Raw genomic sequence first — 15,281 nt, forward strand, 5'->3', positions numbered from 1 at the left:
TGTGCTGGACAATATATGGACTAACATGCATTTCAAGTGCTAGTAATGATATTTGGCATCTTTACGTTCAAACAATTGATTAAACCAGAAATCAACAGTTTAAACACAGGAAAAAGCAAACAGTGTATTTGAACTTCCTTATCAAAATGTCCCAATTAAGGCCTCATGTTGAGACTCTGCTCTGCAATTTCCCACATCATAACTCCTGAAGACTGATCATGCTGACTTTGCCAATGAAAGCATACCTTATTAATCCTTATAATTTCTTTTTTTTTTCTTTTTTTTTTCTTGTTTTCCTTCACAGGCCATTTATCACTAGCTTGTTTCATTTGGCTCGTGAATTCAATTAGTTAACCGAACAAGAGACAATCCCATTAGATAATTTCATGGCTGGTTTGTATTTAATTGCCTGTAACATGGATTTAAATAATTGGTCTTATTAAAACATGTAAGGTGATCCATATTTATTGGGGCACATCTAACCTCAGGGACTATGTATTGCTGATGTCAAACCGGCAAATGAAAGAGAAAAATAAAATGTTTTTCTTTTCTTTTTTTTTTTTCATTGAAGCTTGTTAACTTTTTCTATTCACTGGCTGGGATTTTGCACTCTTTTCATGTTAATCTCCCTCATGCTAATAATAGGAATTTTGCCATTTTGAGACACTCACTGTTCTTTTATCTGCTCCTTCTGTTTCTGCTGGATATTGTCAGCTGAAGTGTCTCTAGAAGAACTGGTGTTGGACACAGTGAGCTTAATGTAACAAAGGAAGAGCATAACTAATGATAAGTTCAATGCCATCTCTCTGTGAAAATCACATGATCTTTGTTGTCAGGGCTCAGAGGTCATGGGGCGCTTGAAAGGACTGCCCACTTGTCTGTCAAATGAGAAAGGGGCTTGAGCTCTAAAGCTCATGCATGCTTGCCTTTAGTGGGCGGGGTTATCTTGTCTGTCACCAGGAACCGCAAAGGGGCAATAATTGGCTTGTCAAGCTATCAGTCAGCTTATCATAGCATGGGGTATTATGTATTTATGCAGAAGATAAAAGCTAGAGACTGCCCTTTTAATCAGAATGGTTTTCAGTGACTCTGCAATTATTATTATTATTATTTTTTTTTGAAATTGAGCTGTTGTGAGTTTGTTTTTCTCTATATGCTCATGTCAGTGTCTAGAGGGGATGGCCATTTGAATTGTTATTAAGTTTTAAATGCTCACTCTTCCAAAGGCCACTTTGCCCATCACAAATATGAGGTATTCTCTGGGCTCTAACCCTACTATTTTCATTTGACATATAGCTTCCCTAGGACATAGAACATAGAACAAATGGGATTTTAACCCCAGTTTAAATATATAGTATTTTAAATGCATTTATGTAGTACTTTAAATGTAAACAACTTTGACTTTAATTTTTTATTTTAGCTTTTAACCAACATGACTTACAAATGAGGAAAAAGAAATATAATCACTGCCACAAAAACTATTTAAGAGTTCTGCAATAACAAATCAGTTTTTATATAAATAAGTAAAAAAAAAAAAAAAATGATGCTTACATGTTTGAATGTAAATGCAATGCAGTTCATTTTAGGAACCATTTCTATGAAGTTGGCATCAACATGTTATCAATGTGTGGTCTTTAATAACTCAAGGAAATAGAAAATAAATGAAATGTTTAGATGCAGTTCAATTTTACAGTCATACAAACATGTACGTCTAGAAAATACAGAAACACAATACAATTTTTCTGTGTGTAAACCTTTATATTTTCTTCCTTTCCACATGCAAATGTAAATATTTCTGCCATAAAATCTAATTTATTATCTTTAAGATAGCTTGCTGCTGGCATCACTCCTTATCAAATAGTCAATTCATGCAGGCTTTTTCTCACAGGCATTTGAGTGCCTTAAGTGGTTAATATGCATTTTGATTGACATCTCCTATGGGGGTTGGGAAACACATTCCAATTCTTATGGTCTCTCTCCCATGAGACAGCTACATATGTTGATGTGTTTCAGTTTGCACACATGTATGTGTTTGTGCATGCAAGAGTTTGAGAAACAGTGAGAAGATGAGAGACACTGATGCAGCTTTGTTGTTTTGGCACTGTATGGTGACATTTTGATGCATATCATGTTGTGTCTTTGAGAAACTCTGCTTTTGAATAAAGCATGGGAGCCTGCACCGGAGCATCAGTGTCATTATATTAGAAATTAGTTTTGAGAACTAACGTTATGCTGGACTGCATAGACAATTATTGAGGGTGTTATAATAAAAATCCCACCCCATTAACACAAACCTACACTACCGTTCAAAGTTTGGGGTAAGGAAGATTTTTTTTTTTCTTGAAAGAAATGAATACTTCTATTCAGAAAGGGTGCATTAAATTGATAAAAAAAGGCATTTATCATTTTACAAAATGTTTCAGTTTCAAATAAATGCTGATCTTTCAATTCATCAAAGGTTCTTTAAAAAAAGTGTATAGTTAACAAAAATATCAGGTATCGCATCTGTTTTCAAGCTAAATAATAATAACTAATGATTTTTGAGCACCAAATTTATTATATTAAATGTATATTAAATGTAATTGTATTGGATAGAACAACAGTAATTCCTATTGGAATAAAAACAAAAAGGAATTTTGTAATGGTTTCATGGAAAGTAATTTTTTTTTCAGCAGGGTAATGATACTCATACTGTGCTGCACATTATTGACAATATTAAGCTGAAGCATTACTTTGCAAATTTTAAAATCGCAAATCAAATCGCAATATCTTTCAAAAAATCACAATTAGATATTTTCCCCATATCGCACACCCTAGCATGAACTATCCCTTTAAAACCATGCTTTTACAGTATTCACAATCAAGCCAAAGACAGAGGTGACAGGCACTCAATGAATAAGTGGAACACAACAGCTAAATCAAAGCTTACAGGCTCTCTCACACACTCCTCCTAATCAGCAGACGAGAAGCGGCTGCTGCTCTCAGATGCTTGTTTCTCGCCTGTCACATGCCATTAAGGTATTTTGATTGGTTATGGGTCACTATGACTATTCATACCGGTATGACCTCTCTCTTGTTTCCAAGCAACAGAGGTCAAGTGGATGTGTGCAGAGTATCCAGTAGGCAACCCACTGACCCCACTTTTAATGACCTCGGCTGGAGTTTTAGTTAGTGCTAGTGTGTATGATAACCTTTGTGACCACTTGACCCTGATTTAGCTAACCAGCATAGACACTGTGTGTTGAGTGGTTTTGTGGTGTCAGAGAGACTGACACGAAACTAGAGCTCAATGAAGTTGTGAAAATCCTCCAGAAGGTTAATTTAAAATGAAAGGATACTGAACAAACAAAAAGTGTTTTCTTTCTTACTTAGTTTTATTGAAAATTCTTCTCAAGATTCCTGAGATACACCAATCAACAAAGCCTCTATGAATTTTTGATTCATTAAAAAGTGTTTTACTTGCCCAGATCAGAATCGCCTTTCTTTGGGTTTCATGCATCTCTTGTAAAAGACATACACAAATGAGAGCGTTGAAATAAGGATTCAAGATTTAAAGTCTTTTACATGTTAATTCAACTCAAGTGTTGCTAATTCGAAAACAGGTCAGGAGAAAAAAGTAAGGTCTTCTATACAGCTGTGTGAAAAATAATGTTTTCTGAATTGGTCATTCACTCCAGAGAGCGATGTTGTAACAATAGACATTTTTGAGACATATTTAAAATTTGTCCATGCAAAATATTTCTGTATATAGAAATAATGTGTGCATATACCATTTTTTTTAAATAAATAAAATGTATCATGCTTTCTACAAAAATGTCTTATAAGACCTGTTCATAACAAAAGCAAATTTGCAATCCCTGTATGAATAGCTCTGTAGGAGCAGTATGTGCTGTTTAATGCATTGTGAATAAAAGGCTTTTAGCGTCCTTAAGCTAAATACTATAACAGAAAAAAACACAAGTAAGTGAAGAAGAATTATGTTCTGCACCTGCATTTATGATCTTCTTTATTTAACACTCTCACCTGAGCCAGAAACAGTAGCAGAAGATGTTACGAAGCATGTCAAAGTGAGAGCGATTGAGTGGGAAGGATCAGAATTATCTATCATCTTTTTCCTGGTATGTAGAAATAAACTCACTGAAAAAAGAATCAGAGAGAGGAAAGCTAGAAGCAAAATGAAAGAACAGGCTGATGAAGTGTTTAATGCCCTGCAAAAATAATTTTCTTAATCAGTTTTTTCCCCCAGCAAAATCCATCTTTAAAATGAAATAAAATGCAAGATTATGCAAGACAATATATCTTGACTCAGAGATATGATCTTGAATTAACTTTTTTCTTGCTTTAAGCACAAACCTCACAATTGTTTTGATTTATGCTTCAAACAAGTAGAAAACAATTTGCCAACTTGTTGCCAACATTCAAGATGTGTTCATTTAATTGCTTTGATATTTTTGTTATTTTTTTGAAGTGTCACTATGATGGTGTGAAACACAGGAGGCAGGACCGATCTAGTGTTGAAATGCCTTTAAAAGGGAAAAGATTAAAGGAGGAAAGGAAACAAGCAGATCTCTCTGAGTGCGTTGCTCATTGGAATGCTTATTGAAAGATCTGCTGCAACCATCAGATTTACCAATATGATAACATGGAACAGGAAGTGGGGCTGCATTTATCTCGGACTGTTTGTTGACAACCTCATTTAAGAAGAACCATCCCAGTGATATCAGAAGAGAGTGAGATAAACACCTCAAGGACTTCTAACACGTTTGCATGTTTGAGTGTAGAGGGGAAGCAAATCAGCGTTATCAGACAAGGCTATGTTGGATGCATGCTTGGGGAAAAGTTTTTTTGGTCATGAAAACTCAGAAAAGTTTGTCATGAATAGATTAATTTCACAGCATGCCAAGTTTATCGCAAACATTAATAGCAACAGTGTGGTGGAAGCTAATGTATTGCCAAGCTACTCACAACTTAAACCGGTGCTATTGTTAACCAAAGCTATTAAAATGTGTTTTTAGAAATTGAGATAACAGGGAAATAAAATAAAATACAAATAAATTGAATTAATGCTACTTAATAGCAAGACTAAAAAAAAACATCAGCATTGTAGCATTTTTGTGTGCTTTATTGCTGCTTGAGCAAATTGGAATTACTGTGAAAGTTACTAAAAGCTACACTATTATGAAAACAGCTTAGCTGCTAACGAACTGTCTACAAATTTAGCTAAATTACCAGGGTAGCTGACAATCTAACATATAATTTTTCACACATCGTTTCCCACACTTAATGTTTAACACCTAAAAAGGAGTGCTACAGTTTGTTAAATTTTTCGCCAAGGCTAAGCCTGATTCTTCAAGCACATTAAATGAAGTCGTGGCCTGTTAATTATTATTACCATGTTTCTGCTGTTGGGCTGCTGTTTGTGAAAAGGGAGAAATGAAGAGTTTGCAGAAACAATTCACTGTAGGATCACATGGGTCAGGGTAACACGTGGTGCTCAATTTTTTTATTTTTTCGTTTAGTGTGTGCTTGTGTTTGTGAGCGTGATCTACGACCCTCACTCTCACTGAAATTGTGGCCCACAGCAAACAGTGGCTCCCGCCGATCCCTGAGGGGAGACTCCCAACAGTGGAGATTCACACACTCCCATCTCCTCCTCTCTTGCTTCATCTGTGCTATTTTGTTTCTCTTTTTCCTCCTATGTTCATCACTGTTCTCCACAATTCACTCTTTCTTTGACTTATGTCTCATTTGCTTCATAGGTTCTCCTCACATGAGGAGCATTTCCCTGTGGGTCCATGATACTAAACAGTCTGCCAGTGACAGGCCTGGTTCTGAATATACAGTGGCCCCAAACAGAATTTGATTACTGAAGACTCAAACGTTTTTATCACTTTGCATTAATTGTATTTTGTATTTTATTCAATAAACACTATTCAATAAAAAAATCAAAATATGAAACAATAAATGTAATGTTCAAAATAAATACAGACAAAAAATTTCTTTGATACTCAACAGTATTTGTTATATTTTGTGGAACATTTATACAATGAACATCAGTGGTTATTCTGCTGGGACACCTTTATTATTAACTTAAGGGAAACTGGATTCTTGGTTTGATATGTGACTTAAATGTCCAAATTACATATTTTCTTATAAAAATCAGGCAGTGCATTTTTACTTTCGTGTGCAAAGTCATTCCAACTGTGAAAGTTTAAACATAGTGAAATGATTTACATTAAGAGCTTATTGTAAAAGTAGTATTATATATATATTTTTTTAAATCAATGGTACTTGATGTGGTTGTGTGGATTCCTCACATATAGTTCACAGCTCTTTAAATGCTTTGTAAGCCACTTTACTAAACTTTTATATTTATTTACAGGCCCACTTAAAAACGAAAAATGAAGTTACTTGCCATATACATATGCCATATGAAATACATGTACAATATTTAAAGTGTGGCTTAACTGTTCAAATACTACTTGGGGCCAAGTATATATACATATCGTGTTGCAGATTAAATGTGTCCCTCATGGTTTTTGATATACCGCACACTCGGCAGGTTGTACGTTTGCCCTTATTTCTCATAAGACTTTGATGGACAGATGAGAGAGAAAAAAAGAAATTTTATCTGTGTGATTTGATTAAATCGTTTGCTTTAATTACCCCGTCCTGTCTTCCCAGAAGATAAGGATGATGGAATAATCCTCTGTGAGGGATGAGGGCTGCTAAAGTCAATGCCTCACATGCTCAACGTGAGAGGAAAGTTTTCATTCAGTTAAAGTCACACACAGGTAAGGTCTCTCCCTCCATCATATTTGGTCCACCATCCATCAACTGGTCACTCTAATCCATGCGATCTGTCAAGTGACATCCCTTTAAAGCTATGAGATAAGACCTAATCTTTAAGTGATCCTTTAGGCTGCACAGTTGAAGATAAAGTTCAATTTCCAAAGATAAAATGAAATGTTTGTATTTTTGTGCAAGATGAAATTAGGTTGTCACTGCAGACGGTAGATACTAGTTCTCGAAACTAGTTGCTGCAGATGTCCTTCAAGTGTCTTTGCCAGTAACAAGCCATTTAAAATTTAGTTTGCAACACAATGTGATCACATACCCCACTTTCAGATCTAAAATGTTAAAGACAACGTGTTATATTGTGCCAGTACATAAATTGATATAAAAAATCCTGCTATTTTCTTTATAGAGATTGTTACTAGAGTGCATTATTAGTGCTTGCAAAGACATGCCAGACATGGTTGACAACTTGTTGGAACATGGTGGACCTGCACTTAATTAGAAACCTGAAATGATAGAGATAAGGAATTCTAGCTATGTGCCAGGAATGCCCACACAGATAAATGAGATTTTATGTTGTCTGCGGCCCCATGCTAAATCTCTTTGTGTGAGAGTGGTGTAGATTGTGTCTTCTGATAGAATGTTCATATACTGGTACTTTGCAGAGACGGTTGCTTCTCTATGGCTTGCACATTCCATTAGATTACCAAACTTCCCAGTGAAACATTCTGCCGAGCTTGACTGTTGCATCTTGTTATAAAAGGTGTTTTTTTTATTTTTTTTACATGCTTAAAATGCCTTTCCTGTCATGAATAAGGTTTTTTTTTATGTCATTTTTGTCAAAAGGAGAGTTAGGGAGTCTGGTGAGAAAATAATATATTATGTTTTATTTTATATATATATATATATATATATATATATATATATATATATATATATATATATATATATATATATATATATATATATATATATATATATATATATATATATATATATATATTTATTATACATTATATATACAAATATATATAATTGTTCAACTTTGTGATTCTTTCCAAAGCAAATCTTCACAAATTATCATTATTGCTATACAAACCACAAAAAATAACCAAGTCAAAAAAGTAAACAGAGGCTGCATTTATCCTATTTTAAAAGTTTTTTGTTACATCTATGTAGACATCATGTTCTTGTGGTTGTATTACAAACTATTTCGTTATTTTTTTTAAAAAAAGACTTTGATGGCACTTTTCCATCCATTGGGCCTTGAGCAATCAGAAATTATGTCTTTCTAAAATGTGGTTACGTGGTCTGGTGTCTCTTTTCATTATGAAGTTGCAAATTTGACCCTGGGCTGCTAAGTGCAAGCATGTGCTTCAGAGTTTTAGCATAGATCTGTTTCACAATAGAATGGGGAATTGTTACAGTAGATTTGGAATTGCAGTTTTGCTTGGCCGATCTTTGTTGAATATGCTTTGCCAACTACCTGCGGTGAATTATTTCTTCCTCAAACATCTGCAATCCTGCAGTTGATTCTCAAGTAGACCTTATCAGAGATGGAAGCAAATATGTTGTGTTACAGTAACATTGTGTCATTACATTCTTCAGAGGTTTCCTTCAACATCTGACACAGTCCTCTGTGGTCATCCAAAGGGACTGTGCTATGAACTCCATGAACCATATCCTATAATGTAAAAACGGACTGTAACAATAATAATAACAAAGGACATACAGTAGAAATGTAGCCAGGACATTAAACTTCAGGGAAGGACTCCAGACTGGTCATATTCATGCAGCAGTACAGATGCCGTTTTATTGAACAACTACTGTGACTTGGCAACACTTGTGGTGTTTGGATTAGTTGCGTGTGAGTCCTTGTAGAGGACTTTTGCAGATTTGGAGAATCTAGCATTTGAGGTTCAATTTGCTTCTGTTATTTTGTTTCATTATCTTTAATGTTCATAATCCTAATTGCACTGACAAGTCCTTGTGTCCGTATACATTCCAGAAACTACTGTGAGTAAACCAAATGGTCAATAAAACAATATTACCAACAGTCCAGAGAAGTTCTGGCCTCCTAAACTGAGCACTGTGGATTCAAGTCTGAACTGACGCTGACTTCAGCGTTTCCATAACCATATTTTTTACCTTGTTTGTGTGTCGCTTTAAAAAGAAGCATCTGCTAAATAAATAAATGGACTCTTTTTACCCTGTCCTTTTTTAGAGCTGAAGTCTACTGAAACTGCCCATCACTTCGCTTTTCTGCTCAACTCGACGGACTACAGGATCCTTCGTATGGATGAGGACCATGATCGCATGTACGTGGGCAGCAAGGACTACATCCTGTCACTAGACCTGAACGATATCAACAAAGACCCCCTCATAGTAAGATTTCTCAGTTACACAAGATTGCAACAAACCAAACTACAAGCAAGGCTTGGCAGTGGTAAGCTTGAATCTGGTCAGTAGATTAGGATGACTGACATTTGTTTTATCACTGTCTTTTTCCTCAGATTCACTGGCCTGTGGCTCCTCAGAGGAGGACTGAGTGTGTTCTCTCAGGAAAAGACATCAATGTAAGAATCTGCCGAGACAAAATGTGGATATTCTTTTCTGCTGTACTTTTTTTTTTTTTTATCAGAGTTTGGCGCCAGTAAGATTTTTTTTAAAGGAAATTAATACTTGAATTCAGAAAGAATGCATTAAATCGATCAAAATTGACAAAGATACAAAAGGTTTATTTAACAAATGCTGTTCTTTTGATCTTTCTATTCATCACATTTTAAAATATATTCAAATATTTAACAGTTATTTAAATGTACAATATTACTGTTTTAAATTAAAAATAAGAGAACCCTTTCAAAAATATATTTTTTAAGTTACCAGCACCAATATTTTGAATTGTAGTATGTCATTATTTATATATATATTTTTTTTATATTCTCTGTTTTTATTTTTATAGGGGCCATTTTTCTCAGAATTTTAATATCGGTGGATCACTACTAATTACCACAATCTTTGTTAATCCTAGTTATTTTAACGTTAGCATGTCAGTAGTCAGTATCCATCTGAAAGTATAATTTCACCATGCAAACATCGCTGATATCATTCTGTTCTGTGTCAACAGGGCGAGTGTGGTAATTTCATCCGTCTAATCGAGCCATGGAACAGGACTCACCTGTATGTGTGTGGAACGGGAGCTTACAACCCCATCTGTACCTATGTGGACAGAAGTCAAAGGGCACAGGTAAACTGTCATTCGCAGGTGACCTGCTACCATTTGCAGGTCAAGGGTTCAAACGGTTGACTACCGTAGTCAAAAGGTATTATGTCATTAGAGAGGAATGTTTCTCCACTTTGGAACAAACAGGATAATCTTTACCACCTGCTGTTACTTCAAAAACTCTTCCTAGTGTTTAGGAAGGTAATTGCATTTAAACATGGTCTTAATTTCACCTACCTTCTTTCCCATGTCCCATCATTAACCACTGTCCATAAGAACATCATTCAAAAAAGTCTGAGATCACATTGGAAATCTCCAAAGTTTTTATTTTTATTTTTAAACTTTCAGTTTTAAACTGGAAATAAAGAAAAAAAAAATGAATGAAAAAATTTAAAATTCTGAGCTATTTTTAGGTACATTTTCAAATATCAGCAAATTTGTGACATTGATCATGTGAACCTATTTTTTCCCACTCACATATTGATTAAATAATTAGCAGTTAATAAAAAACTAAAATGTATAAATTATTATTATAAAATGGACGTTTCCACTGGTCTCAGGCTTTTGGATCCTACTGCATTTTTTCTTTTGTGGGGTTCTGCAATATGCATATGTGTTTTTTTTTGTTTTTGTTTTTATATGTAATGGGAATTTCATGTGCTAACAAGGCTTTTCAGTATGTGCATGTTTTAGACAACTCAATATCAACTCTTCTTTGTCCACTATGGATATACCAAACTGCAGCCATCTTTTTAGCATCTCAACATCTTGTTTGGACACATACTTGAACATTGTCTTGAGTTCTAGAAATAGGTCTTTATTGAGGCACACACCTTGTTTTATAGGGCATGCTCCAAGATCAGATGCCTTGTGCGGGAGGCCGAACCAGTCGGGCTGCAGATCCTAGTACCTCACCAGAACCACACGAACCCAAGGTGGGAAATTAACTCTTCAGTGGGATGAGGTCCTTTTTGTACTTAATTGTGGCCTCTTTTTTTTCTTAAGATGCACTTACAAGATGTTTTTTACTTAGAATTTTAAGGAAAGGAAATTTTCAACCGCTGGTTTCCTCAGCCACTAAAGGCTTTGAGAGAAACAGCAGAGGAACTGTTGTCTTGAGAGCTTGTCTTTCTCTAGTTTGCCTACACTTGTCCAGAGCTTGCCTTTGGCGCAGAAATCTAGCAGAACATGCAAAAATTACTCCCACACCCAAACTCCATCATCTTTGAATGTGGATAGTCAGCAGAATCGGTGGATTATATTACATTTGTGGTGTGCGTGTAAAGCTTAGAAAGTAGAAATGTTCCATAAACTTTTTGTATTTTATCCAAAGCAAGTCATTGTTGAGACATGAATTTGCTGAATTGCTGATAATTTTTTCGCAACATGTTGTAGACTCTTTAGATATCCTTCTACATCTCCACTTAGATTTTACTTAACATGTTAATTCATGTTAGATGTTGTTGTGCATATTTGGTGCAAATCCAGCAGTCACCAAGCTTTTTAATAATACTGTTTTGCGTCTGTTTGACTGTAGATGGAATGCAGACTGCATGAAGTGAAGTGGACTATTGGCTTAAAAAGATTTAGTTTTTCTTAATACCAGAATGCAATAGTTGTCACTAACCCAACAAAACCATATAGACAATTTTAGATTCATATGCTAAGAAGTTGATTGTGAGAAACTGTTAATTTTCTTTGGCAACTACAAAGAACCTTGGAAACCTTGGATTTTGGCATTCATTTCTTTTTTTCTCTGCAGTTTTACACAAGCTCCCTTTTGTCAAATGGCAAGATATTGGTGTTGGCATTAGACAATATGTTAGACTCCAGCATTTAAAAAGCACAAACAATTGGTTACCTTAAGATATTTCAATTATATTACAACCTCAGCTAGTTTTATCCCAGTGAACCTATGCGCATTTCACTTGGTGATTATACCTCTTAAACACAGGAAACTTAAAGTGTCCAAGTAAGCTGAGAATCAATACTGCTCATCTAATGTGATCTGTTGCACTGTCATTATTGAATCCTTCATGCTCTCCCTGTTCCAGGAATACATTTTCCGCCTGGAGCCTGGTAAAGTAGATTCTGGGAAGGGGAAATGCCCCTTTGACCCCAAACTAAACAGTGTCTCAGCTTTGATAAGTACGTACCACTCATTGCCATCATACTACTTTTCAATACTTTTAGAAAATAAACAACATGATTTCTTTTGTTTCATACTCATTTTTCTCAAGTTAATCTATCTATCTCTCCTTATCTCTTTTATGCTCGCTCTGTTTTGGCAGATGGCCAGTTGTACGCCGGCGTCTACATCGATTTTATGGGAACAGACTCGGCCATCTTTCGCACATTGGGAAAACACACGGCCATGAGGACCGACCAGTATAACTCCCGCTGGCTTCACGGTACGCACAACATTTCTGAACCATGGCGTACCATCAAGACAAAGTTCTTTGTTTACTGGGGAAAGTCCCAAATATGAATATTTAACACTGACCCTTCATCCTACCTCCTGCAAACTAACCTCATATTTCACAGACCTTTGGAAAAAAATATCCCTAATATCCCAATTACTGTTCAACTATTTCAATTAACAACAATATTTTTTTCTGCCCGCTTTATCTAACAGTATTCATTGTGATAACCATGTGATAACCATCACAAATTTCATACAGATTTCTTACATGTGGACCGTTCAGTGTAGTGAATGAGAAGATATATTAACCGTGAGAGAGGTCATCAGACACTAGTGTTATTTAATATTATCCCTTTTCTCTCCTTTTTATTATCTCTTTGCTTTCTGCTCCAACTATAATTCATCTCTTTTGTCGTTTCCCTTCCTCTCTCTTTTCTTTTTCTTTTAGATCCAACGTTCGTCCACGCTCAGCTCATCCCTGATAGTGCAGAAAAGAATGACGACAAGCTATATTTCTTCTTCCGTGAGAAGGCCTCTGAGATGGGTCAGACTCCCATGGCTCAGTCTAGGATCGGAAGGATTTGTTTGGTGAGACATTTTCTTAAGCTTTGTCTTGTATTCCAGTAAAACATGTTAAAAGGCGTAGTTCGCTTATTCAACTTCATGTTGTTTTAAACCCACATTACTTTCTTTTTCCATTATATACAAAATTATATATAATGGAATATGCACATATTTGGTGTTCCAATGCTGAACTTGATTCTAAATAAATGATGTCCATTTAGGACTGAACTGTTGATTGACAGTTCCTCGGGATCCATCATGTCCAATGCCTCCTACATGAGCAACCGCTTGTTCCTTGGTTATTTTTTGCTGCTCTAATGTGAATCAAAGCAGCATGTTTGTAATGTGTGGGTAGCTGCTGGCGGCTGGTCACTGGGCATCGCTGCGTCTCATTATTGAAGTTGGCTGCTGTCCACAGCAGATGGGGCTGAGCAGTGCTCAAAGCCAATGTTTACAACCCAGTCACAGCCAGTTAATGCAAACCCACAGAAATAGCCCGAGAGCAGTACAGATCCTGATGTAAAGCAATGCCTTAATTTCACATATAGAGAGAGTCCATCAAATCAAACTTCTGCCAGAATGTGTGTGGTGTCTAACAGTGAATCTTCATGGCTAACATGACCTCACTTCATCTACAGAATGATGACGGAGGACACTGCTGTCTGGTGAATAAGTGGAGTACCTTCCTGAAGGCTCGGCTCATCTGCTCTGTGACTGGCTCTGATGGAATTGAGACACATTTCGATGAGCTCCGTAAGTATCTCTTTTACCTCAGCTGAAAATACCATGACACTTATCCTTAGTACTGTGGCAGTACCATAAAGTGTTAGCATCATCAGACAAAAGCATGGTACTTTAAAATATATCATGGTACTATAATTGAAAAAAAAATGTCCAAAATACTTTTTTTGTCAGTGTACATAAAAAAAAGTTTTAAAATAAAAATGTACTGTATGTTGGTGCTGCCATGGGTGATCAGATGGTACTACTATAGTACTTTGCATATATCTTGGTATTGAAATGTCACTTCCATCTGATTCAGATATCTCGGGGGCATTTTATATTCTATGATTCTGTGGAGATTACAAAACATGACATAAAACAGCTTTACCATTTAATTGACTCCATATATACAGTGAGATGTATTTTTAGGATTATTTTCTGATCATTTTCACAATAAACTCGCTGAAATAAGAGGCCTCTTCTGATATAGCTCATTTGTGGAAACTGCTCATGTCTGATGGTTCAATGGATATGTCTCTCCAGAGGGTATAACTTGGAAAAAGCAATTTCCTCTCTTTCCTGTATGTGCAGTGTGTAGCATTTGTGCTGTAGCGTAAAGTGCCACAAGGGCCTGTGAGGAATCTATAGAGGCAAGCAGTTCTGAGCATGAAATTGAAGTTCCAGTAGAGCCTAAAATGACAAATTGGGCTTTTAAAAAGTTGTACTACAACTGCCCGAAAATAAAAATATCTCTCTTTTTGTGGTTTTACATTTTGCTCCATACATGATTGTGCATTTAGGTGCACATGTGTGAGGTAACTCATGCATGTACAGTAAGCTGCATCTTAACAGGCTTACACAAAATGGACTCTTTCCCGGTGTGGGAGAGTTTGATTGACAGAACTGAAAAGGATTGGCTGACAAACCAGCTGTAACAGCCTCTGCCACTCTTCAGAGGCAAATAAACGCAAGCGCATGAATGCTGCAATTTTATTGCTTTTGCAATGTGCATAAATTGAGTAAGCGGTCGTTCTGTGTTTGCTTCATTTCACAGCTTCTGTAACATAGCGCATAAGGTACCCTCAGGACTCCCTTCTCTCATCTCTCTGCCCTCTCTTTCTCACTTGGTTGGTCATTCACCCTCCCTCTGCCACTGTGTTTGAGAAATGAACTTGTCAGTGGAGTTTTTGACTAGATGTTTTCCCTTTTACTCAGGTGGGCAGTGAGGTTTTATGGATTGTTTTTTGTGGCTTGGTAAGAGTGAGATTCATTCACTGCACTGTGGGATTTTCCCTCAGCACTAGACTACTTAGTCTGTTTAGCCGTGACTATCCGCCCGAGATCATCTGTTTTCTGTTTTTGATGGGACATCTGTCTATGATTTTACCACTTGCCCTCCTTATTCCCCTGAACTATCTGGGTCTCCTTTTGTTTTCTTTCCTTCTGCCCATTTTTTAACCTTCTTCTATGTTCCTCTGTCTCTCATCCCCCTAACACACAATTGCAAAAAAATAAATAAATAAAAATAAATAAAATACCGGTCCTGCTTTG

At 36.0% G+C, this 15,281-nt stretch overlaps 1 protein-coding gene across 1 annotated transcript in view; it reads left to right on the plus strand.

The window, feature by feature from the left end:
• LOC128015832 (semaphorin-3F-like) overlaps positions 1–15,281 on the plus strand; it is a 41,765-nt gene that overhangs the window by 16,714 nt on the left and 9,770 nt on the right. The window contains exons 3-10 of the mRNA XM_052600020.1: positions 9,023–9,183; positions 9,312–9,374; positions 9,926–10,045; positions 10,867–10,956; positions 12,076–12,169; positions 12,313–12,432; positions 12,892–13,031; positions 13,646–13,760. Coding sequence (XP_052455980.1) covers positions 9,023–9,183; positions 9,312–9,374; positions 9,926–10,045; positions 10,867–10,956; positions 12,076–12,169; positions 12,313–12,432; positions 12,892–13,031; positions 13,646–13,760 — 903 coding nt within the window. The remainder of the gene's footprint in view (positions 1–9,022; positions 9,184–9,311; positions 9,375–9,925; positions 10,046–10,866; positions 10,957–12,075; positions 12,170–12,312; positions 12,433–12,891; positions 13,032–13,645; positions 13,761–15,281) is intronic.

The sequence above is a fragment of the Carassius gibelio genome, chromosome A6 (genome assembly GCF_023724105.1).
Source record: "Carassius gibelio isolate Cgi1373 ecotype wild population from Czech Republic chromosome A6, carGib1.2-hapl.c, whole genome shotgun sequence".
NCBI classification, from domain to species: Eukaryota; Metazoa; Chordata; class Actinopteri; order Cypriniformes; family Cyprinidae; genus Carassius; species Carassius gibelio.